The sequence below is a fragment of the Mus caroli genome, chromosome 11 (assembly GCF_900094665.2).
Source record: "Mus caroli chromosome 11, CAROLI_EIJ_v1.1, whole genome shotgun sequence".
In the NCBI taxonomy this organism is placed as follows: Eukaryota; Metazoa; Chordata; class Mammalia; order Rodentia; family Muridae; genus Mus; species Mus caroli.
This window is the reverse complement of record NC_034580.1, coordinates 31,587,479-31,614,195: the sequence shown is the minus strand read 5'-3', so window position 1 is coordinate 31,614,195 and position 26,717 is coordinate 31,587,479. Positions and strand designations below refer to the sequence as shown.

At 47.4% G+C, this 26,717-nt stretch overlaps 1 protein-coding gene across 7 annotated transcripts in view; it reads left to right on the top strand.

Moving 5' to 3' along the window:
* The window catches only part of Tenm2 (teneurin transmembrane protein 2), a 928,441-nt gene extending 902,164 nt beyond the window's left edge, over nucleotides 1–26,277 (top strand). For all 7 annotated transcript variants that reach the window (XM_029483889.1, XM_029483894.1, XM_029483891.1 and 4 more), the window contains 4 exons: nucleotides 10,326–10,622; nucleotides 12,843–14,457; nucleotides 23,440–23,570; nucleotides 25,148–26,277. In XM_029483889.1, the coding sequence (XP_029339749.1) occupies nucleotides 10,326–10,622; nucleotides 12,843–14,457; nucleotides 23,440–23,570; nucleotides 25,148–25,909 (2,805 nt within the window). In that variant the 3' untranslated portion in view covers nucleotides 25,910–26,277. The remainder of the gene's footprint in view (nucleotides 1–10,325; nucleotides 10,623–12,842; nucleotides 14,458–23,439; nucleotides 23,571–25,147) is intronic.
* Nucleotides 26,278–26,717: the final 440 nt, after the last annotated feature.

The following is a 26,717-nucleotide window of genomic DNA, read 5'->3' as shown; positions in this document are numbered from 1 at the left end:
CCAGAGCAGGGAGATCTGGACTTCTCTCCCTCCCTGTGGCCAGCCTTGGCGTCTCCTTTTACTCCTTCTCTGACATCCCATGAGGCCAAGCATCTTGCATCCACTTAGACAAGAGTTTAATGATTGCCCAGTCTTTGTTTAACACCGCAGAATGAGTAGGTTAGAGAATAGGAAAGCTGAGTCCTTCTACCAAGGGAGCTTGAGATCTGGCAAAGAGGATGTTGCAAGAGACACAGTGTTAAACTGGTTCCACCAAGAAAGGGGCACATACGGTGGGTAGCAGCCAGGAACAGGTAATCCATGGCCCAGGTAACAAGTAGGCCCTGAAGTTTCAAAAGCTTCACCCATCACAGTCCAAATGAGTCACACAGCAATTCTTAATGATGACGAGACCAAGTTGCTTGACATTGGGGTCCCACCACATCAAGCACACATGGCCCCTGAGGCTTTCTATAGAAGAAGAAAAGTTTGAACACTTCAAGGGAGCATGGCAAGTCAGCATGAATGTGACATGAGTTTCTTCCTCACACCCAGGATAGCACAGTCGGGTTAATCCCAAAGAAGTTTGAAAAATTACCTTTCCAATGGCCAGGGAGAAAATGAAAGATTTGGGGAACCCAAGTCAGAGCATGAGGTTCACAAGGAGCCAGGGAGGGCTTCAGGGAAGTCAGAGTTGGTTCTGAAGAGCAGCAGGAATTAGCCAGGCAAGATACAGAAAAGAAATTTCTAAACATCGAAAGACACCCTCAAGGAAGGCAGCCAGGATACTGGAGTAGGGGTATCCAGTTCAGAAAACCTCCGAAACTCATGAGACCAGAGAAAAAGTGGCCAGGCCACAAGGAAGGGAATATTATATGAGGCCGGTATTTATCCTGAGGGCCATGGAGAGTTGTCCCAGGGCTTAATTAGTAGAGTGATGTGTGGGGATTGGTGGATTAGAAAGATCTCTCCAGCTTCCCGGGGTGCAGAGGAAGACAGACGAGGAGGAGACCAGACAGGAGGAGAGGGACGTCTCAGAGCTGTTACAGTAATGCAAACTAGAAACTGGTCTCCAGCAGGGGAAAAAGAGAGAGAAGCGCAGAGGCCTGAGAGAGTTGCAACACACATGATTAATAGGATTTGGCAGCAAGCCTGGCTGCCGTGCAGTGCTGACTTCCAAGAGACCTTCCACGTGATCCTGTAGACCAGGAAGGCTGTGCCAGACTCTGAGCCAGCTAATGGAGAAAGGCCAGACTACTGAAAACCAAAACAGGTGTGGGAGACAGTGTGACCCCAGCCATGCCTTATAGGATAAAGAGACCAGGCAGGGACATGAAGATGTAGCTGGTCCCGGCATGACATAGGTTGGGCCCCCAGGACAAGAACAGCATGAGTCTCGGGAGCTCGGGAGCACCTGGCCATTGTTACACACTAAACCAGATGGCCTGGCCTCTCCTTAGCACCAGCCAGTTCCTACAAGTGACCACTTGCGGTTGTGAAGTCCAATGTTGACATGGGTCCAAAATTCCCGGCAAAGAACTTTCCTGTAGCAGAACAGCCAGTGAAGCCCTAACCCCTCTTGGTGACCTGCCTTGTCCTCTGATCAGAAATATGTTTTAGCCAAAGAAAGCACCGCATATTCCTCCTGTTGGACTGTGTCTTAGTCAGGGTTTCTATTCCTGCACAAACATCATGACCAAGAAGCAAGTTGGGGAGGAAAGGGTTTATTCAGCTTACATTTCCATACTGCTGTTCATCACCAAAGGATGCAGGACTGGAACTCAAGCAGGTCAGGAAGCAGGAGCTGATGCAGAGGCCATGGAGGGATGTTCCTTACTAGCTTGCCTCCCCTGGCTTGCTCAGCCTGCTCTCTTATAGAACCAAGACTACCAGCCCAGAGATGGCACCACCCACAAGGGGCCTTTTCCCCTTGATCACTAATTGAGAAAATGCCTGACAGTTGTATCTCATGGAGGCATTTCCTCAACTGAAGCTCCTTTCTCTGTGATAACTCCAGCTGTGTCAAGTTGACACAAAACTAGCCAATACAGACTGGGAACATGTAAGATGGCAGTGCCGTAGAGGGAATTGGAAGGATCAGTCCAAGGTCGCGAGAGGCAAAGACTTGTCTCTTTCTTGGAAGAGTCCCTCTTGGTGATTTCCTCTGTGCCTCTCACTGATCTGCCTGGCTTTTCAGAGCCAACTGCTTCACAGCAACCCTCAGCTCCCTGAACATGCCACAGCACCATACTGGTGACAAGTAAGGATGGGAAGATGTGATAAACATGGCCTCTTTAGGCCATGTTTACCAATTAAATTTTCCCCTACCCTAAAAAGGTAGAAGTTTGAAGCGCACGCGCCCATGTCTGTCCAGAATCTATCTATCTGCCAATCAGAATGATCACAATAATCATAATCAGGATAGCATGGCAAAATGGGGGCATGCATTGTGTCACACAGCGGGCCACCATGAGGGAGGAGATGGCCCTAGCGACTCCCACATGTCACCCAGTTAACATTGCTCTCCTCTTGCTCCCTCTCAAAGTATTCACTTTGGTTGTTGACCTAATTTTCTTGTACAGTAGGCTGGTACTCTCTTCACACTGGTGGGGAGGGAGGGGCAGGGGCGGGGGGGGGGGGTCAAAAAGACTTGGCCAAAATCTTACATCATCTCTGCTTAGTAAGACCAGAGGACAGAGTCTCTGCATTAAAAGATAAAAATTTTTAAAAAGATCCCACGGAGGAACTGTGATTGGCTTAGCATGGGTGCAGTTCATGTCCCTGCTGCAGTCACTGGTTAGGGAGATGGAGACCCTGTGATTGGCCAGTGTCTGGTCACTTGTCCAATCCTGACCCTCACAAGGGAGCCATGTAGCCTGCAGGGGCAGGGGGGGAGCAGGGAAAGCAGTAAATGTATTCTGTGTCCTTCCTCCAAAACCTGGCCACAAGGCAAACTAGAAGTGTGGCTCCCACACCCGGATAGTCTTTCTCCTCAGCTTCTGGGAGAGGCAACGAAAACGAACCTTCCCATTAAGATTTAAAACCCCTTCTCTTTCCTAACATGGATCTGTGCCTGACTCTCTCTAAGAAACGAGGGCCTATGACACTAGGGTATTTCTTCTTGATTGTGATTTACATAGAAATTGCAAATGCAAGCAATAGCTATACAGGTAGGTATCAGAACAAAAGAAAAATTGCTTCCAAGATAATCTTCCATCCGACGCTGATATCAGTGTAAAGCAGCGTTCCAATATGAAGTGGGAGTTAGTGATTTTGTTTTGGTTGCTGTATAATTAGTATGACACCACAGTTACATACTGGCGGGCATTGCTTTTACTTGTGTAGCAAATCATAACGTCTCGGGACAAGGTTGGGGGTGGGCATGTACGTGTACATATGACCATACCATCCTGAACTCAGCTCTGGGGAGGGCCCACGCAGCACGTCTGTTACCACACTATCTTCTCAAAGGCCTGCATTAGGTCCTTCATGCCTGATGCATGCATTCTTCACCGGCCTAGAAAGGTTTTCTCTGTCCAGTGCCTACTGTCGTCTTGACCTAACAGTTACTAACCACTCAGTATGTATTTGTGGCCAAAACAAACAAGAGCCCACGTGACCTTGCGAACATGGCTAATCTCTCCAGAACCATTTGCAGCACCTTGAATTTGAATATTAGTTTAAATTATACATAATTAGAGGGGCAACCCTCTGGGTTCACATTAAACCATGAATTCCCTAAGCAAAGAGTACTTCACTTTTGGACAATGTATATTGTATTATAAAGACTTTTGTTGTTGTTGCTGCTGCTGCTGCTGCTGCTGCTGTTGTGTTAACGATTTGTTTTCAACTGTGTGTGTGTGAGGAGTGTGCGCATGCACCCTCATTGTCAAGAAGGAGGTATTTAGATTCCCTGAAGTTGGATAGCAGGCAGTTGTGAGCAGGATGCCCGGGATTCAACCCAGGTCCTTAACACATGCTCTTAGCTGCTGAGCCTTCTCTCCAGCCCCCTTGTTGGTAGGTTGTGGTTATGATTTTTTCCAGAGCCCTCAAGTTTATCTGGAGAAAGGGAAAAGAGAGTTTGTAGAGTACCCATCCCCAGTCTCAGACTGCAGTCCCCCAGCTGTTTCTTCCCCTTTCTACCCACCCCCCTTCTTTCATGGGTAAAGGAACCAGGCTGAGTTAGCTAGGAGGCACCAGGACCTGCAGAGTAGAAATGCAGGACAGGAAACAGGTGAAGGAGAATGGGATGGGGGATAAGGAAGTAGATTTGGGGTGCCCAGGGTAGGAAGGGACAGCTAGCATTGTATACATTCCGAGCCAAGATTGGTGGCTGTGGCATGACCCTGTACCAATGAGTGTGTGGCTCTAGTAAGTGTCAGGGGTGGGGCATTTTTTTCCTGTTGCTTTTTAAGACAAGGTCTTACTACGTGGCCCAGGATGGCTTCAAATTTCCAATCCTACTGTCTCAACTTCCCAAGCACATATACACAAGCAAGAATTCATTATTTAGGATGGTATGGGGAGACACATCACACACACACACACATACACCCTAAGTGTTACACACAAGCAATGATAAAGCAAATTTCATACAAAACACTGTGGCGATGCTCTGAAGAAAAGCTGGGTTAAGATCAGGGATGATGCAAGATAAGCCAAGTCTACTCTGTGGAAAATGTCATCTGAGCTGAAAAACCAAATGAAGACTCAGGGGGAATTATCTATGCTAGGACCCCTGCATGTTCGAAGGCCCTGAATTGGCAGGGGCAGGGTTTCCTGAATCCTGAGCAGAAAGGAAGCCAGTGAGGATGGGGCAGATTAGTGGAGGGGAGCGGGACTGGCCAGTCTCCTTGGCTATGGTAAGGATCTTTGAGACTCTGCCAGCCTCCACAGGTGTAACCTGTGGTGACACAGAGGACTGCTGAGGACAGAGTTTCCCTTGTCCTTCTTGTGTCCCTGCACAGTCTCTGGGAATTTCTCTGTCATCCCCTGTGCTGGCCTGAGGTCCCACCCCATGCTGCACCCGTTCACTGATATTCACTCTCTTCTCTACAGATTCTCATTCATAGCTCGTCTGCCTCTGTTCTCATCTCCATGGGAAATTGTCTGTCACAGTAGCAAGCACACAGTAGTTACTCAGTAAATAATGAATGAATGAATGAATGAATGGGATTTGGAGTTGATGTCATGAAAGGTCACTCCATTCTATCTGCCTTAGGTCTAAGTTGGGAGAACCATCCAGAATAACTCATCACTGTTCTTTGAAGCCACCTTCAGATGTCTGATGCTCCCCAATGACCTAAGTCACATTCTCTAGTCTTGATTTTCCATATTAGTGCTTTAGATGGTCAGACTTGACAGAGCTCCCGCCATGTCCCCTTCCAACCTCCATGATCACTCAACGTCCCAGGGACATGGAATTCTAAGGTGAAGAACCTACCCACTGGGATCTTGCTGACTATCAGAAATGGGAAAATGGTCTACGACCATACCACCCTGAATGCGCCCGATCTCGTCTGATCTCAGAAATGGGAAAATGAGGCACGGTCAGTAAAGATATGGCTTTGAAATGACACAGTTAATCAGTGTCAAACTCTGACTCAAGATTTGGATCTTTCCCCTCCTCACCTCCCCCATCACCACCCAAAAGAGCTAGTCATCCAAAAATAATGTTTGCTCAGGGAATCCATTATTTAATGTGTTTACAGAGGCTCTCCCTCTAATGATGCATTATTTAAGCTAATATTAAATTTATACCAACTTGTTTTGTCTGCACAGACGTTGATCCCTGCACGGTGTTGGGCCTATTCAGTGGCATCTGGGGATGGGTGCCTTTAAGTCCCCGAGGACTAACCCAGAAAAGGAACGAGAGTGTCACCTAGTCAGGCTTTTCCTGTGCATAAGTGAATAGCTAAACTCAGAGGCAAGCCTGGCTGCCTTTAATCACTGCAGACTCTCACAACCTCCTCCCTCGTTCATCTCCTTGGCTTTCCCTGTCCTGGGAGCCCAGTGAGCAAAGGGTTCTTCTGTGTGTCTAGCTGAAATCCGTCCTGCTGTGTTACAATTCCATTTCCTAGGAGGGGGCTAGCACAGGGTAATTTCCTCCTCTGTGTCTCTCAGATTGCACGCTCCTGTTGCCCCTAGAGCTGAGTTAGACTCACCCAGGATGAGCTCAGCAGGGCCATTTTGACGACAGTGTTTCCTTTTCTTAGGGTTTTTTACGAGCCTTTCTGTGACAGGCATGCGCTTGGTGAGATCAAAACACGCTGGGGGGAAATCCCAAAGGCGAAACTATTTCCCAAAATCTGCCCTCTGCAAAAATAAAAACCATGCTAAATAGCTGAGTTTTATTAACTGGGGAAGCTAGGCTGAGGAAAATGCCCGATAATTAAAAATAATGGCTTCCTTACAAACACAAAATTGTATTAATTTAAAAATTGGTTTCTCTATCGCTGAATGCCTGCCGAGCCGGCTGAGGAGGGAATTGTGCTGATCCTGGCAGTGAAAATAATTCAAAATAACTTTTATGTTCTCCAGGAAGCCTCAAGGTTAATTTAAATATTGCGAGTCGGGTAATTTAATTTGGAATAAGAGAACAGTGTGGCTAAATTAAAGCCCCTGCATGCTCTAAACTGGGGGGCAGGCACCCACAGAAAGTCGAGCATGCCTGGTGGTCCCTCCACTGTCTCAAACCCCAGCCCTAACACCCTCCTTATAGACGATGACCTTAGAATTAAATATTTTTGATTAGATTACACAACTGGCCTGAACTCTTTGGTGGGGCTTTCTGTGAATTTATTACATTTAATTATGAGAAGGGTTGGGCTTTTAATAGAAATTTCACATTGGCGAAGTTAACAGTAACCAGTGATTTTCAAAATGCCTTCCCTGGGTAGTGGTGTGCTAGGGAGTCATAGCCTCCTGAGCGTTTTCTCTGGGGATGACTGACTTGTGAGAAGGTTCCCAAGAATTCAGACAGCATGTCAATTTAACAGAAAGAAAGCTCCTCTCTTCCTAGAGCTCCCAGGCCCTCTTCCCAGGCCCTCAAGTCTGTTCGTGGGAAAAGCCCCTTAACCTGCAGAGCTTCCTTTTACATCCCAGATGTCCACCACCTGAGTTCCTGTTTCTACCCCTGGGTTCACTGTCTGCTCCACACTCTTGGGTGAGACTCTGCCTCACCCGATATTGACATCTGGCCTCCATACATGTGTTCCTACATACAGAAAGAGAGAGAGAGGGAGGGAGAGAGAGAGAGAGAGAGAGAGAGAGAGAGAGAGAGAGAGAGAGAGAGAGNGAGAGAGAGAGAGAGAGAGAGAGAGAGAGAGAGAGAGAGAGAGAGAGAGAGAGATTCCATAAAAAATGTGAAGATTAAATGATATAAATTATATGAAATACTAACACAATAACTATTAAAGTATTAGGAAAGTGTACATTACTTTAAAAAGCTAATTATAGACATTGGAAGTAACTCAGGCTTGGGGCTGGAGAGATAGTTCAGTGGCTAAGAGCACTGGCTGCTTTTTCAGAAGACCTGGGCTCAGTTCCCAGCACCCAAATGGCAGCTCCCAACTCCCATCCCAGGAAATATAGCGCCCTCTTCTGGCCTTCATAGGTGCTGCACACAAATCGTACACAGATATGCATGCAAACAAAACACCCATACACAGCCAGGTACTGGCAGCACGTGCCTTTAGTCCGGGTACTTAGGAGGCAGAGATAGACAGATCTCTGAGTTCAAAGCCAGCTTGGTTTGTAGAGTGAGTTCCAGGACAGCCAGAGTTACACAGAGAAACCCTGCCTCAAAAAACAAAGAAAGAAAGAAACAAACAAAACCTAGGACCAGGACTGGAGAGATGGAAGGCTCAGCAGTTAAGAGCACTGGCTGCTTCCCCCACACACACACACAGAGAATCTGGGTTCAGCTCCCAGCACTCACATAGAAGCTCACAACTGTCTGTGACTCCAGGTCCAGGGGATGTGACACCCTCACACAGACATTCATGCAGGCAAAACGCCTATGCATACAAAATAAAAATAAGGTTTTTTTTTTTTAAAAAAAAAAAAACCTCATACATATAAAATAAGATGAAATAAAACCTAAAAGAAATAACAGAACCTGATGTAAGACATAGGTTTACCTTGTGTTATGATAAAAGCCTGGCAGTAGCCCATTCGTGTACATGGGGGTGGCCGTGGAAGATGCTTGGGTCGGCAAGTCACCATCTTAGAGGTCCCATCTTCAAAAATCATCTCATGGTGGCTCATACTTGTGATGTCAATGGGAGTCTGAGGCAGAAGGATTGCCACAAGTCTAAGGCCAGCATGAGTTATAGAAGTGAATTCCAGGCCAGCCTGGGCTACAGTAGGAAACTCTGTCTTAAAGGAAAAACAAAAAACAGAAAAACAGAACTGCCTCACCTTACATTCATAAGGAGAATGCTTGGGTGCCAACTACTGCGCCGCCTTTCACTTAGGACAAAGCAGGGTAAGAGAAGCAAAAGCTGCCCGTGCTCAGCTTCCTTCTGAGGAAGCTCTCCAAAAATACAGCCAGCAACTACCACTTACTCTTTGTAGGTTGCCCCCGCCCCCAAAGAAAGCTAGAAAATGTACCTGTGCACAAAGCACGGGTGTATTCTGTACCCCAGAATACAGGTCACTGTAGCACTAACATTAGTCTCCATCTCCCCACAAGTTGTCTCCAGCACTGAGACAATGCTTTACAGGCCCCTCGACCCTTTACACGTCACCAGTCGCTTGGTGGACATTAACATGGGGAGCTGTGGAGCTGGTTAAATGACAAAGTAGCACACTAGATGAAACAAACCTAAGTTGAGACCAACACTACTGCTTCACTGCTATGTGTGTGTGTGTGTGTGTGTGTGTGTGTGTGTGTGTGTGTGTTCATGTGCTCACCTATGCCCGAGCCTGGAGATCACACTGCTTTGTCATTCTTCACCTTATTTTCTTGAGGCAGAGTTTGTCCCTGAAGCTAGAACTTAGATGGCGTCCAGCAAACCCCGGTCATCTTCCTGTCTTCACCCTCACAGCACTGAGCTAACAGGTGCACACTGAGCTTCTAACACAGATGCGGGGCATCTGACCTCAGCTCCTCCTGCCTACACAGCAAGCACTCTTACCTACTGAGCTGTCTCAGAGCCCCTACTGTGTGACACTGGGCTTCATTTTTGTGAGCACTAACTGAGCAGTGGCTGAGCAGTCCCTGACCTGGCCCGTGTCTGTGTCAGAGCTCAGCACCGGTGCATCTTGTCAGAATTACTGAAGTTATCACCACTGTCTTCTCTGAGCACAGCCGCCATTAGGAGGGTCAGGTGAGGCGGCAGCAGACAGCTACTAGCTCTTCTCCTGCTTGTTTATGTCTGTTCCCCACCCCCACCCCACTCACAGCAGCCACCCCAGGGACTTGTGGAGCTGTAGTAAATTATGTTGTAAGAGTCTGGGCTGATTCACTTGCAGCTATACACTCAGGGCATCTGGGGTCTCAGGAGTCCCTCTCTTTTGCCCTTAACCAGAGTGCGGTCTCCTGGCTCTGCCTTTTGAGACAGACTTATTCCTCTTGATCAGATCAACTTCTAAATAAATATTAAATCATGTCTGGACGTGTTCCCCTGTTCCTTTCAAATCTGAGTAAATCACTTTTTCCCTCTGTTGGAATTCACAGCCCTGCTGAGGTTTCTTCAACGGGGTCTGGGATCCCTCACAATGGCAAGATTTTCCTCTAGGTAGTTAAAATAAAAGACTTCCTATTGGAATTGTATAGTTATAGTTTTTTATATTTACATTCCCTGGTCTTTATAAACTGGGGGTTGCTGAGCCCTCTGCACCCCGTTTTAGCCACCTTCACACAATAGTTCATAAGAAATCTCAACACCTGCCCTTAAAGATTATTAGATTTGGTAACTGAAGATAGCCCCCCAAAAAAGAATTATATTATGGAAAAAATATAAAATGTCTTCCTCCAAGGGTAAACTGGTGAGTCAGGGCTAGGACATACAGCTGTGTGCTTTGGGTACTGCACAGTTTCACCATGCACACCTTCCCGACTGAGATGGCAACCTTTGTCATTGTGCAGTGCGCAGGCTACCTAACTGCTCAGAGCGGCCATGTCTGACAAAGCAGCCTCCTTTCTGTCCCAGTGCACCATACAAGCCTTTCTGTCCCAGTGCACCATACAAGCCTTGCTACTTCCTATGTGTGCACAGAAATGCTGATGCTTAACAGGCAAATGGAATATCATGTTTCCTCCTCCTCTGCAGACTTACTCCTTGATCACCCCCGCTGGATCCCCCACAGCCTTTCAAACCCAGACCCTTCTGTTTCTCCAGGTCCACGGAAGGAATCTCCTGTCCATTGATTATGACCGAAATATCCGTACGGAGAAGATCTACGATGACCACCGGAAATTCACCCTGAGGATCATCTATGACCAGGTGGGCCGCCCCTTCCTGTGGCTCCCAAGCAGTGGGCTGGCAGCCGTCAATGTCTCCTACTTCTTCAATGGGCGCTTGGCCGGCCTCCAGCGAGGGGCCATGAGCGAGAGGACAGACATTGACAAGCAAGGCCGGATTGTGTCCCGCATGTTCGCCGACGGGAAAGTCTGGAGCTATTCCTATCTTGACAAGGTGGGTGACCATGTTGCTTCTGCTCCCCTTCCCACCACCACCCTGTCACCACCCCATCTCGCCCAGCCTGAGACATCTAGCCATAAGGCATCTTAACATTTTTAATAACTCTACAGGGCTCCCTTCATGTTCCCCCAGCACTCGGTGCAATTACCATTAAAAGAAAAACAAAGGATGCTAGATGGCCAGCGATGGCATTGTTTTATTTAATTAAGAAAACAGAAAGGGAAAGGGAAAAGGAAAAGGCAGTGATATTGAATTGAACCATACCATCTGATGACAGCAAGAGAAAGCATTACGTATGAATTAGGAAGTCGCCGAGTCACTGCTGCTTCCCTAAATTAAGTCACAGGGGAAAGGAAATCTGTTGGAAAGTCTAGGACACACAGCTGCAACCTTCTTACCTTGGCCAAAGCAGCCAGCAGATTCTCTCTGCGTAGTCCCGTGTCTGACAGTACCGATTTGGGGATCCATGATGGAGAAAGGTCTAGAGGAAGAACAGAATGAAGAGGATCCTTAAAAGCACTTGCTGAGACCTTAAAAGGCTGCCCTGGCCCTCTAGTCACTGGGCAGGTCCTTTCATCTGTTCTGCCCTTTGTTGAGCTGGAGTCTTGCTTTCCCACCAAAACGTTAAGTGGCTAATTTGCAGGGGCTGGGAAGTGGCTCAGTGGGTAAAAATGCTTGTCTCTTCCATGTAAATGCCCAGAATCGGGCTTGGTGGTACACACTTGTAATCCCCGTGCTAGGGAGTGGGGATGGAGACAGGAAGCCCTTGGAAGCTGGCTGGCCAGCAAGCTTAGACAAAATGATAGATTGAGGTTCAGTGAGAGACCCTATCTCTAAAAGTAAAGTGGTAAGTACCACATATGGTGGTGCATGCCTTTAGTCCAAGTCCTTGTAAGGCAGACACAGATCTCTGTGAGTTTGAAGCCAGCCTGGTCTATATAGCAAGTTCTAGCAAGTTCCAGGTTAGCCAGGATTGCATAGTGAAACTCTTTCTCGAAGATAGATAGATAGATAGATAGATAGATAGATAGATAGATAGATAGATAGATAGACAGATGGATAGATAGATAGATAGATAGATAGATAGATAGATAGACAGATAGACAGATAGTAGTGGGGAGCAATTAAAGAAGACAGCTATCATCAACCTCTGACCTCCACAGACATGCACAGGTGACATACATACACACAAGTGCACATATGTATGCACACATGCACAATCACGCATATGCATAGCTCACATACAGAGCAGTTAGCCTGCAGAAAGAGCCCTCACTTAATGCTGTTCTTACTCTGACATAGTGCCCTGGAATGGCTGTCAGGGAGGCAGGAGTCTTCCAGCTGCCTCTTGCTGGGTCTGTTCCTCTGTGAAGAATCACTGATTCTAGGGCATTTCATCCTGTATTGGCCTCTCAAAGGAAGAAGTGCTTTCAGATTTTATCAAAGGCAATAAAAACAGCATTTACACCTCTCTCCAGTGTGGCCAGTGGCAAGTCAGCTCTAAACAGAGTTGTTATTGAACATGGGGACAAACCCCATGCTTTCTGCCAGTTCTCTAGGCCCTCCACACTCACTACAGGCAAAGCTATATCAACTTTGGGGTGGGAACACAGATGTAGGCTCTCAGATCCTGCCTAGGTCCACTGAGTCAGTATGCCTTTTCACAAGATCCACATTAAAGGTAAGGTCCGCCCTTGGCTACCACCATGAACCATGGGTACTATATGAGCCATATGAGTCTTTGGTCTTAAGGTATGACCTCACACAGTCAAGGATTTATAAGTTAAATCCTTGTGCTTGGGAGGCAGATGGATGTAGGTGGATCTATGTGGATTGTAGGCCAGCCTGGTCTACATAGTGTGTTCCAAGCCAGACAAGGCTACATGGTGTATGACTCTGTCTCGAAAGAAAGAAAGAAAGAAAGAAAGAAAGAAAGAAAGAAAGAAAGAAAGAAAGAAAGAAAGAAAGNAAGGAAGGAAGGAAGGAAGGAAGGAAGGAAGGAAGGAAGGAAGGAAGGAAAGGGGAGGGAAAAGGGAGGGAAAGGGGAGGGAAAGGGGAGGGAAAGGGGAGGGAAAGGAAGTGGCAGGAATTTTTAAAAAAGAAAAGAAACGGGGGGGGGGTTCTCCACTCTCCATGGCTTTTGAAATGGGGTTAACTATTATTTGGGTGCTTGGTCAGAAAGAGTCAACTCATCTGTCCCTGTTTCCTTCCCAGTCCATGGTCCTTCTGCTACAGAGCCAACGTCAGTACATATTTGAATATGACTCCTCTGATCGCCTCCACGCAGTCACTATGCCCAGTGTCGCCCGGCACAGCATGTCCACGCACACCTCCATTGGTTACATCCGAAATATTTACAACCCACCCGAAAGCAATGCATCGGTCATCTTTGACTACAGTGATGACGGCCGCATCCTAAAGACATCTTTCTTGGGCACTGGGCGCCAGGTGTTCTACAAGTATGGAAAACTCTCCAAGTTATCGGAGATAGTCTACGACAGCACAGCCGTCACCTTTGGGTATGACGAGACCACCGGTGTCCTGAAGATGGTCAATCTCCAAAGTGGGGGGTTCTCCTGTACCATCAGGTACCGAAAGGTTGGGCCCCTTGTGGACAAGCAGATTTACAGGTTCTCTGAGGAAGGAATGATCAATGCCAGGTTTGATTATACCTATCATGACAATAGCTTCCGCATTGCCAGCATCAAGCCCGTCATTAGTGAGACTCCCCTTCCTGTTGACCTCTACCGCTATGACGAGATTTCCGGCAAGGTGGAACACTTTGGCAAGTTTGGGGTCATCTACTACGACATCAACCAGATCATCACCACTGCCGTCATGACGCTTAGCAAGCACTTTGACACCCATGGGCGCATCAAGGAAGTGCAATATGAGATGTTCCGGTCCCTCATGTACTGGATGACTGTGCAATATGACAGTATGGGTAGGGTCATCAAGAGGGAACTGAAACTGGGGCCCTATGCCAACACCACAAAGTACACCTATGACTATGACGGGGACGGCCAGCTCCAGAGTGTGGCAGTCAATGACCGACCTACCTGGCGCTATAGCTATGACCTCAATGGGAACCTGCACCTGCTAAACCCAGGAAACAGCGCTCGCCTCATGCCCTTACGCTATGACCTCCGTGACCGGATAACCAGGCTAGGGGACGTGCAGTACAAAATCGATGATGATGGTTATTTGTGCCAGAGAGGGTCAGACATCTTTGAATACAACTCCAAGGGCCTTCTGACGAGAGCGTACAACAAGGCCAGCGGATGGAGCGTGCAGTACCGCTATGATGGAGTGGGCCGCCGGGCTTCCTACAAGACCAACCTGGGCCACCACCTACAGTACTTCTACTCCGACCTCCACAACCCCACACGTATCACCCATGTTTACAACCACTCCAACTCTGAGATCACCTCACTCTACTATGACCTCCAGGGCCACCTCTTTGCCATGGAGAGCAGTAGTGGTGAAGAATACTATGTCGCCTCAGACAACACGGGGACCCCTCTGGCTGTGTTCAGTATCAATGGCCTCATGATCAAGCAACTGCAGTACACAGCCTATGGGGAGATCTACTATGACTCCAACCCAGACTTCCAGATGGTCATTGGCTTCCACGGAGGCCTCTATGACCCCCTCACCAAGCTTGTCCACTTCACTCAGCGTGATTATGACGTGCTGGCAGGACGGTGGACGTCCCCCGACTACACCATGTGGAGGAACGTGGGCAAGGAACCAGCCCCCTTCAACCTGTACATGTTCAAGAACAATAATCCCCTCAGCAATGAGCTGGACTTAAAGAACTACGTGACAGGTGAGACTCTGCCGCCCGGGTAAGGCGGTAACTTCCGGTGAGGTGGCTGTTCTGGGAACCTGCTGGGCATCTAGAGAAAGGTCTCTCACTTTACAGTAGAACTCTAGGGCTGGAAACCCAGGGCATGGAAGGATTGTGTCCAGAAAGGTGGAGGAACAGTGAAGCAGGTATTCTGGGACATTTCCTGACCACTTCACATCTGGTCCATTGAAATGACTTTGCTGAAAGCCCCTCCTACTCCAACAGGAGTCGGCTAACAGAGAGGCCAATATCAGAAGTATATAGCTCAGATTCTCTCCGTTAATAAACCAAAAGGCCTAGGGCTAGCAGCCCAGTCTCTCTCATGGAGGATAGTGTGCAGTAAATGACCTTCATTCTAGGTAAAGACCTGGCCTGACTTCTCCCTGTGGCGTTAGAGTTATCATTAATAGGAAAGCAATGAGCTGGTATGTACCTGGTACCTAAACCCCTGTTCTGGACCTCCAGAGGTTTCCCTGGTGAGATGCGTATACAGAGATTTAGCAGTGGGACAGATAGAAGGACATCATTGCACAGGAGTGCATGGAATAGTGGGTGCTATGGAGATAAATACAGGGCGAGGGTTAGCTGCTCAGTTATGTATTCAGAAAGCTTCCATATAATTACACCTGTGAGATTCTTAGGATACAATGCTGGATACACCAAACACTTTTCTCTCAAGTTAGTGTATATAATGTGTGTGTGTGTGTGTGTGTGTGTGTGTGTGAGAGAGAGAGAGAGAGAGAGAGAGAGAGAGAGAGAGAGAGAGAGAGAGAGCATGTGCGCATGTGTTTGTGTCTGTATGAGTGGGTGTGTATGTTGATTCATATTTGAAAGATATGGCACAATACAGAAGGGCCCATGTCAAACTGAACATGAGAAAGGAAAGTGACCTACCCTAACTCAAGGTTGAAAGTCTGTGAACAAAAGTCAGGACACAAGAACCTTGCAGATCCAAGTATAAGAAGGCTCAGTTGGGGAAAGGTGATCTACATCACAGAATAAGCAAGAAATTGGTGAAATAAAGGTCCCTGCCCTCTCCTCTATCCCTCCATCCCTCCATCCATCAATCCCTCTATCCATCCATCCCTCCATCCATCCCTCCATCCATCCCTCCATCCATCCATCCATCCCTCCATCCATCCATCCCTCCCTCCATCCACCCATCCAGAAAAGGTGCTGATGTATTTTAGGTATAGTAGACATAAGACAGTTAGGAACAAGGCAAAGTACTTGTCCTTTAAAAAATAGACAAAGAAATCAGGATGTGTGGATGGTTATAGGCAAATCAGGTCTAATGTCCAGCAAGCAGGCAAGGGTGATATCATCTGGCCATGCATTCTATAGAAGAAGAATAAAGGAAACCCAAGACTAGGGCTCCCCAAGTTCCAAGAGACCCACACCACATTTCTTAATTATAACCATAGAGGCACCCACTCTCAAGTGATCATTTGCCTATCCCTCGAAATGGGCAAAGAGGCCACAGCTGCCTGGAACAACAGGGCTGCCTTGGTGTGTCACAGGGCAGTGATTGCCTTCCAGGGTCAACTGAGTTTGTGCAATAAATATGTTGCTGACCACTCTCACACCTTTAGGAATTGAAACTGGTGTCTGCATCCAAGCAAAGCAGCAGGAACCTTTTGTTCCCAAAAACTATGGCGGAGCTGGTCCCTCCTGGTGTTTCACCAGGAGCCTCCGCCTGCTATGATGCCAGCCAAAGCCTCCTCTCTTCCCCTGCCCATTTGTGTAGAGACCTTTGTGTGGTGGAAGAGAGAGGAGAAGCATATTTGAGAAGAAGCAGCCCAGCAAAGGTGGAGACAAAGTATATCTGTCTTAGCTTGGGGAATGAAGGGACAAACATGCTTCACAAATTCACAAATATGCCCCCATACAAATAGGCTTTACACAGCCTTGCTTAGCACTGAACTTCTTAGACACTAATCAGCCAGAAGTGAATGAAGAGAAGCCCACAGAAGTTGCTGCATAGATACCTGCCAAAGCTTAAATGAAACCATTCACAGACTCGCCCAGACCCTCAGCTATATTCCTACTTCCCTGGGGAGGGGGGGGGCAGAGAAAAATGAGATTATCAGGGTTTTCTAAATAGCAAGATGGCTTTCCTAATCTCTGGGCTTCATGGAGGCTGGATAAGTGGGAATCCAATCAATTTGAACGAAGTCCAGCCAAATTGAATCCAGAAACCATTAGAGAGGGTCTAAAATAAAGGGCGGGTTCACAAATGCTGCAGCGGCAGCTGAGAAGAGGAGCCAGGAGCCAGCTGGGAGAGCAGCCAGGCCAGGCAGGGCCACACCTGCAGCCACCTGCTCCCACCAGCAGCAGCCACCTGCAGCAGCCACCAGCTTCTACCAGCAGACCCTTAGAGACGGGCTCAGCAGAGACCAGCAGATCCTTCTCCACAGTTCTAACACAGGCTCACCTATATGCCCTGTCTAAATCAGCCTTAATTTGCCACATAGGAGACTCAAAGACTAGTTGGACCTGCTATTCACAACTTAAGGAAAAGAGGTAATTAAGATGTGGTCAGAAGAAACTCAAAGAATAGACCCTCTCTCTCCAGAACCCAGTGGAACGGTGCTTTTTGGAAACAGCTCTCTGATAGAAGGTGGCTGCTCCCGGGGTAGGAAAAACTTCCATGTTTGCTGAAGAGCACTAAGGCAAAGAAGAGCAGTCCACAAGGAGCTGCTCACGAGGTCTTGGACACAGTGGACCTATGTCCAGCCTGAGCACCACCTGGTCCTCTGCCACGTCCTGATGTCAGAATCTAAGTACATCCCCAAACACCAGTTCCGGTCTCACCACTCACTTGCTGTGTGACTTTATGAGTGTCTTGAGCTTTCCGAGCCTTAGTTGTCTCAACTGCAAAATAATGGTGATAATTACACTCACCTCATGGAGTTGTTAAAACTGTGAATCAGCCAGGCACACAGTGAGAGCTAATCACGGCACTCAGTAACTAGAGTGAGTGGCAGCAGAGTAGAGACACACTGACATACTGTTCAGGAAATATGGGAGAAGCCTCCAGATGCACCTTGAAGTAAATCCAGACAGAGCTTTATCAGATGTGTCGCTTTAGGGAAGCATAGGCCTGCAACATCGGAGTTAAATGAACCTTCTAGAAGGAACATGGTGAGCCATGTTCCCTCTTACCCTTTCTCCCTAAAGAGCCTTGGATACACAAGCTGAGGGCATGCTGCAGTTAAGTGAGATTATGTGTATGTAATCTCTCTGAGTGTATGTAATCTCTCTGAGGAGAGCCACACCCATTTCACATCATCTCCTTTGCATATTTATACTTAACGCTTGAAGGTGCTGTGACACTTTTCAGGAAGTATACTGTAGGTGGCAGCAGCAGTGGTTGTGAAGAATATGAGAAGAGGAGGGATAACTGTTAGGACTGGCTATGCTGCCAGCACTTGCTTTGTGGTCTGTCTCTAGACAGACCATTTGTTCAGGGGACCTGTCTTTCAACACACTTGCCACTTCAAAGGGACTCAAAAGACCTGCACTGACCCTGGTGGGACCAGGATATGATGTATGTCTTGAACAGAGGTGGAAGGTTTACATGAGAATCAAAGTATGTCAGAAACTTCAGAGCAGAACCTGCATGGAAGGGAACACTTGTAATGACAGCAGAGCAGGGGAGGGAAGGAGAAAGGAAGGAAGGAAGGACGGAAGGAAGGAAGGAAGGAAGGAAGGAAGGAAGGAAGGAAGGGAGGGAGGGAGGGACGGAGGGAGGGAGGGACGGAGGGAGGAAGGAAAGGAGGGAGAGAGGAAGAAAGGATAGATAGAAGGAAAGAAGGGAAGAAAGGATGGAAGGATGGGAGGGAGGGAGGAAGGAAGGGAGGGAGAGAGGAAGGAAGAAAGGATAGATAGAAGGAAAGAAGGGAAGAAAGGATGGAAGAATGGGAGGGAGGAAGGAAGGAAGGGAGGGAGGGAAGGAAGGAAAGAAAAGAATGGAGGAAAAGAGGGAAGGAAGGGAGAAAGGAGGGAAGGGAAGGATGGACTGAAGGAAAGGGAGGATAGAAGGATAGGAAGGAGGGAAGAAGGAAGGGAAGGAAGGGAGAAAATAAAGAAGGGGTGAAAGGAAAGGAAAAGAGAAAGGAAAGAAGGAAAGGAGGTAGAGAAGGAAGGATGAAAGGATGAGAGGGAGGAGGAAGGGAGGGAAGAATGAAGGAAAGAATGAGGGAGGGAGGAAGGGAGGGAGGGAGGGAGGAAGGAAGGAAGGAAGGAAGGAAGGAAGGAAGGAAGGAAGGAAGGAAGGAAGGAAGGAAGGAAATTAAGGAAGGATGGGTGAAGGAACCTTAAAAAACAAAAAGAAGAGAGAGGAAGATAAGGAAAGGGTCTGGCAAAGAAAAGAAACAGGTGATAAGGAGCTGACCTGATAGTCCCTTCTCAGGATGTGCTCTTTAAAACCCCTAGTCTTGGACAGGGAGAAGGTTCAGTGGGTCAGAGCTTGCTGACAAACCTAATGACTCAGACCAACATAGTACAAGGAGAAAACCAACCACCTCAAGTTGTCCTCTGACATACACTAGACTGTGGCGAGCACTACCATCCCCAAGTAAGTACATGCGATTTAAAACACCTTTCTGCCCAGAGATGTGCAGAGGTGTCCTCTCACTGAGGAGAACACAGTCTAGGGAGGGAGTTCCTCAAAGGAGAAAGATGATGGTGGGAACAAGGACTTCACATGCTCTTCCTGAGATTCCCCACAAGTCCTGTCTGTCTCTGATGAAACCTGGGCAGGTTTATAAGGCACACAGATGAGAGATTCCGTGCCATGAGCACTGTGGAGAACAAGACACTTCTCATGGTCTCTAAGCTCTTTTACATATAGCAACTCCGCTTAAGAAAACTCATCTTTCAGCCAAGAGAGCAGGTCTAAGGCTCTCTGTAATGAAGATCTAAATGGTGTTTGCAGGGAGCAGGTGCCTTTGTCTCTGCTCTCTTAAGTTTCGTGGTCTGCTGCCCTGTGTGGCAGCAATCAAGAGTTCCTTTTTTAAATAGATTTCCCAAAGTAAAGAAAAGGGTGGGGCATATTTGTTTTTAGAATAGCAAGTAAATACTAGCACAGGTAACATCTGGGTGTGGTAGAAAATATTAAGTCATGGCAAGTGGCCAGAAATATTCAAAGCAGGAAGCCAGTATCCCGTGCACGGAGCACCTGCCTGTCTGGCCATGGGGTGCTTCTAGAATAAAGGCCAGTCTTTTCTGCTTGACAGTAATGTGTTCCCTGTCTATCATCTATCTATCTATTCTTTAGTGTGTGCAGGTATGTGTGGATGTGCACGTGTTGTATGCATGTGTGTGTGTGTATGTACATGTGTATGGAGGCCCAAGATCAATGTGTCCTTGCCTATCTCTCTCCACCTTGTGTTTTGAGGCAGAGTCTCTTGCTGGGCCTAGAGCAAGCTCTGGGCTTTGCCTGTCGTTGCCTCCTCAGTTCTAGGGGTCCAGGCATATCCGCCACCTGCAGGACTTTATGTAGGTGCTAGGGATCTGAACTGAGGCCCTCATGCTTATGAAGAAAGCACTTACCAACTGAGCCCTCTCCCCAGTCCCCCAATGGGCTTTTTAAGACAATTTCAAACCAATATTCATTTTTAAATTTTTATTATTTTTATTTTTTATTTTGGTATTTTAAAATATAATGTAATGAGTTTCAGTATGGCATTTCCATACATACTTTTTTCTTATATGCCCCCCAACTATACTACACTGCCCACCCACCAACCATCGTCCCTCTCTTCCCCCCAGTAACCTGCCTTCTGGTTTTATACCATATCCTATTACATGCATGCACGCACACACACACCTACACACACACACACACACTTAGGATTTCTTCCTTTGCAGGGCCAATCTTGACTAACACTAGATTTAGAAGCATGGGAGAGCCTTCTCTTTGAAGCAACATGACTGATCTACTTATGACACATATGTACATGTATATAAGAATAGGATTCCTATAGGACAGAAAAAAGGACATTCGTCAGAGTCTAGCTTATTCCACTTAACATAAGAATTTCTATCTACTTTCCTGAAAATGTTGTAATTACACTTTTCTTTACAACTAAAAAAAAAAAAACCATTTTGTAAGCCAAGCACTGGTAGCACACGCCTTTAAGCCCAGTGCTTAGGAGGCACAGGCAGGCAGATCTCCGTGAGCTCAAGACCAGTGTGGTCTACAGATTGAGTTTCAGGACAGCCAGGGCTTCACCGTGAAACCCTGTCTTAAAAAAATAATAATTTTGTGCACAAGCACCACATTTTCTTTATCCATTCACTTGTTAATGGACATCTTAGCTGATCCCATTCCTTAGCTATTGTGAATGACATTTTTTTCAGGGTTTTACTATTTATTAGCACTGTGTAACCTAAAACTTAGGCAGATCAGGCTGAGACCACCTACCTCAGTGTCCTCAATGCTAGGATTAAAGAGATCTACCACGCACCAGGAGGAATAACATTAGTTTTTAGTGATTTATTTATCTTGGTTTTATTTGCATTGGTGGTTTGCCTGCATGTATACCTTTAATCCTAGCATTCAGGAGGCAGAGGCAAGACGATCTCTGTGATTTAGAGACCACCTTGGTCTTCATAGCGGGCTCCAGGATATTCAGGACTACATAGAAAGACCCTATGTAAAAAACAAGTAAATAAATAAATGTTTAAATTCCCTCCCCACACACATGCTGAGTGTGGGAAACAGACAACAAAGAATAAATATTTCCCAGGATTCACTGCATGTGAGATAGTGATTACTGATTTAGAGGGAGGCTTGAACACAGTGAAGGGCTCTGGGTTGCTGAGGATGGGTAGGAAGGCATCTTCAGTATGGCAGGTGGAGTTAGCTTCAGTTACATCTGAAGGAAATAGGAGAATAGAAGAATCAGAAAACGCTTTTAGGAAAGAGCATGCTGAGCAGAGGGACAGGCTGTCACGATGACCAAGAGATGGATGTGCACCTAACATGTTTGAGAAAGAGCACAGCAAGGCAAGATAGCACTTACCAGTAATCCCAGCTCGGAAGATAGCACTTACCAGTAATCCCAGCTCAGAAGGCTGAGACAAGAAGACGGTGAGTTCATGACTACAGAGAGAGGCCCTGACTCAAAACACCAGAGAAATGTGAAAGAAGACAGCAGAAAAAAAACAGAGAGGTCATGAGGCAGGTCCTTGGGTCCTTAAAGGCCAGTGACCTTGGCTTTTCCACTGATAAACATCATCTGAGAGCTCTGAGCAAGGAAGTGGCCTTGTGTGCTCTGTGTTTAGGGAGTCATCTGGGCTACTGTGCTGATTCGTGGGGCAAAGACTGGGAGCAGCAAGCTAGTTAGACATCTACATGACCAGGCAGGATGTGATGGGCCAGGAGGGTAGAGATGACAGACGAGACAAGAAGCTGACATTTATCTATATTGTTTTTAAAAGCAGAAGCAAAGAATATAAATAAGCCACCCCCCAAAAAAAAAATTCGCGCCAAGGTAATTTCAGGAAACAAGGGAACTGAGGAGGCTTTGTCATGAGACACGTAAGACATGTGACTTTTCAATGAGAAAAAGGTTCATTTAACTCCCAGTTTGGAAGGTCAAGAGGAAGATAACAGACAACTGTGTCCCTGTGAGGGAGACCTCACAGCATGACTGGTGACAATAGTAGAGTAGAATCACTTGTGTGACTGTAGGCATATCTCAAAGGACAGAAGGGGGCAGGCTGGAGCCTTCTCTAACAGTCCTCTCAAGGCTTCCAAGGGTGGGTTGGGTGTAGCTGTGCAGGCTCAGTGCTTACTCAGCACACTTTCATGTTCAGACCACACATACGCCAAATAAGCTGGTGCAGGCCTGGAACCCCAGCACACCTCAGCTTCACAGTGAATGAAAGGCCAGACTGGGAGACCTGAGAGCCTGTCTCAAGGAAGGGGAAAAAAGAAAAAGAAACAGAACCCAAAGGGCCACATAAGAACTACCTCACACCCCAATGACCTATGACCTATGGTACCACCAACCTCCCAGTAACACCACCTTGGGGACTTTAATTATAGTGGGTCCTTGACACAAAGCAATACCCATAGCAATAGGTATCCAAACCAAAGTTCACACCTGAAGGTTCATAGTAGTATTATTTATGATGGTTAAAAAAAAAAAGTATAAACCAGCCAGTTATCTGTCAACTGATGAAAATATAGATAAAATGTGGGCTGTTCATACAATGGGACAGTATTCTCTCATAAAACGTAAAAGTGGGAGGAGAGAGAGAGAGAGAGAGAGAGAGAGAGAGAGAGAGAGAGAGAGAGAGAGAGCCAAGCACTGTTGGCACTTTAATCCCAGCACTTGCTTGAGTTCTTTACATGTTTTCTCCTCCAGTCCTTACATCAACGCAATGAGGTGGAACAATTATAGTCCTAGTTCAAAACTGAAGGACCTGAGGCTAACAGGCTAACATAGCCAGGCTCACACGGCAGGGAGACTTGAAGTTGAATCTGTCCATTCTACAACTGGCCTTTGTAAACATAACATAGTGGTTATCAATGGCCACCTTGCGAGAGACATCTTCATCCTTGGACACATACAAGGACTCTCTGGGCTGGGTGGCAGAGATGGCTCAACAGTTAAAAGCACATGCTGCATTTGTAAGAGGACCCAGGTTCGGTTCCCAGAACTCATGTGGTAGCTCACAACCATCGAAAACTGTGACACAGGGGATCCGATGCCCTCCTCTGGCTCCTGGATACATTAGGCAAAACACTTAATGCACATTAGAAAAAAACAAGTTACTTTTTAAAGCCTCTCTGGTTCCAGTTCCCAGAGGCTGTCACCAGATACTGCCAGCCTCTTCTCTTAGATCCCACACCCAACCGCCCAGTTATTTTATCCTCTTGGCAAGATCCGCTGCAGCCTCCTACCCCCGTGATTTCAGACGTCTTTATTTTTCCTTCTGCCGTAGACGTGAAGAGCTGGCTTGTGATGTTTGGATTTCAGCTCAGCAACATCATTCCTGGATTCCCAAGAGCCAAAATGTATTTTGTGCCTCCCCCCTATGAACTGTCAGAGAGTCAAGCAAGTGAGAACGGACAGGTGAGTAGCTGGGTCAGGGATGAGCATTTGATGAGACTCCAAATAAGAGTCCTCATTCTCCTCATTGACACTGCCACACGGGAGCCCAGGGGGCTTCTGGGAAAGGAACAGTGAGGCTGGGTATAAAAGCTATGCAGAAGCAGAGACTTCCGAGGCAGAGAGAATGCCATTGTGGTCTTTTCCAGTATGGCCCATATTTCTTCCCAACCTCAATGATTACCTTAATTGTGGTATCATTATCTGTTCAGTATCTACCCTCCGGTCACTCCTTGATTAACAATAGCCCAGAGGAATCCAGTGGCAACCTGCCATCTGGACTGCTGTAAGATCATAACCCTTTCAGCTTTTTATAGGACGCAATAAAACTGTGGTTTGCAGTTTCTGTCCCATTAAAGAACATTTTTATGCCCTACATAAAACCTCAGCATGTTATGGCCCAAATGCATACAGATTGAGTTTTTAGAACATAATGTGTGCCTGGGTCTTCCTCTGATGACCGAAGGGTGGTCAGTTTCAATTTGGGTACAGCTGAGACCTCAGCCACAGCAGACGGGCAGCTCGGGAACTGCATGGAGCTGACCCCCCTGATGTGGGACCGGGGCTCTGCACTGTGGTGGTCTAGAAGGTCTCAGCTGCTCTGAATAGTCATCCAGATTGTGTGACTATAGAGAGGCAAGGAGGAGCTGTCGGGTAATTGAGAACAGCATTCTCTCTATCCTGCCCCTCGGGGACCACTCAGTGGATGAATAGCCATCATTTCCCTCATTTATCTAAGTGCCGTTACCTCCCAAACACAGCCTTTTCCATTATCCCAGCCTGTCCCCCAACCACCAATTGAGACAAGTTGTCATTTGTGAGTGGAGAACGCAAGGCCAATGGAATAATGGTGATTTCATGCCTCTGCAGAACCAGGGCCGGGATCCAAAACAACGGACTGAGAGTGGGAAGGAGCGGGAGGGGACTTCCCTCTGGCCCTCAAAGCCTGGATCTCTTAGCCCAGAGCTCTCAAATATGAATATGCACACACATCACCTAGAGTACCTGGCTGGAACACAGCCTCTGTCAGCAGCCTGAGAGCTGCTTTTCTAACAGGGCTGTGGGCCCCAATGATCCATCTACAGCTGGCCTGGTTTTGAGTAAAAGTAGTGACTATCCAAGCCACTGGTTTTGGAGCAGGACGGGTCACAACAGTGGGGCTGCCAGCTGTTCAGACACCTGATCCCCACATCAGGACATCCATGGGTCTGAAATGTACCCAGATAGCTGCTGCATCACAAATGTAGATTATCTCTTGGCTCCCACAGTTGAAGTCAGTACAGGCAGCGTACTGACTCAGGCAAGATGGAGAACTTTTCACCATCTTTCTGTGAGTGACATGGTGACAAAGTGAACAGAGCACCCCATTAGAGGACTGGGAACCAGCTCGTCTGCCCTAGTTACAAAAGGAGGGGCTGTATCAGTACGTACAAGCTCCGCAGATCAAGCCTGAAAGAACACTCGGCAACCATCCCTGTAGTTCTTGCTTCAGTACTGCCAATGCTACCTTCTGACTGTTCCTTTTTGTCTTGTCCCCATAGCTCATTACAGGTGTCCAGCAGACAACAGAGAGGCATAACCAGGCCTTCCTGGCTCTGGAAGGGCAGGTCATCACTAAAAAGCTCCATGCCAGCATCCGAGAGAAAGCAGGCCACTGGTTTGCTACCACCACACCCATCATCGGCAAAGGCATCATGTTTGCCATCAAAGAAGGGCGGGTGACCACAGGAGTGTCTAGCATCGCCAGTGAGGACAGCCGCAAGGTAGCATCCGTGTTGAACAATGCCTACTACTTAGACAAGATGCACTACAGCATCGAGGGCAAGGACACACACTACTTTGTGAAGATAGGTGCCGCGGATGGTGACCTGGTCACGCTAGGAACCACCATTGGGCGCAAGATGCTGGAGAGTGGGGTGAACGTGACGGTGTCGCAGCCCACGCTGCTGGTGAATGGCAGGACTCGAAGGTTCACCAACATTGAGTTCCAGTACTCCACGCTGCTGCTCAGTATTCGCTACGGCCTCACCCCCGACACGCTGGACGAAGAAAAGGCCCGCGTCCTGGACCAAGCGAGACAGAGAGCCCTGGGTACTGCCTGGGCCAAGGAGCAGCAGAAAGCCAGGGACGGGAGAGAGGGCAGCCGCCTGTGGACGGAGGGCGAGAAGCAGCAACTCCTGAGCACGGGACGGGTACAAGGTTATGAGGGCTATTACGTACTTCCGGTGGAACAGTACCCGGAGCTGGCAGACAGTAGCAGCAACATCCAGTTCTTAAGACAGAATGAGATGGGAAAGAGGTAACAAAATAACCTGCTGCCACCTCTTCTCTGGGTGGCTCAGCAGGAGCAACTGTGACCTCCTCTCCTAAGGAGACGAAGACCTAACGGGGCACTGAGGCCGGGCTGCTTTAGGATCCCAAGTGGCAAGAAAGCTCACATTTTTTGAGTTCAAATGCTACTGTCTAAGCGCAAAGTCCCTCATCCTGAAGTAGACTAGAGCCCGGCCACAAATTCTGAGGAAAAACAAAAACTAAAGGATGAACGAACGAACGAATGAAAACACACACAAAATGTTTCAAGTTCCCCTAAAATATGACCCACTTGTTCCGGGTCTAAGGCAGAAAAGAGACGCAGAATAGCCAAAAGGAAAGGAACAGAAAAGAAACAAATTAAAAAAAAAAAAAAGCAAACAAAAAGACAAAGACACCGACCGTACAAACGAAGAAATGAAGACGAGAAGGCCTCATATTCTAATACCTCACTCATTGACACGTGAGCAACACAAAGACATTCACAAGGGCCGGCATCACCAGACCAGCTGAGGACAACTCAGACTGACAGTTGGACAAACATTGCGACGTTTTCGTTTAAGCAAATACAGGTGCATTTAAAAAACACGACTTTGGGGGTGATTTGTGTGTAGCGCCTGGGGAGGGAGGGGGCACAAAAGCGGAGGATCGAGCACTGGAAATACTTTTTAAAGAAAAAGAAAAACACAAGAAAAAAAATCAGTATCAGAAGTCAAAGCGAAACAATACCGTCTGGCACTTAACTCTCAGGTCCCCCACTTAGTCAGGCCTGAGCTAATTTATTTGAGCGCAGAGTGTAAA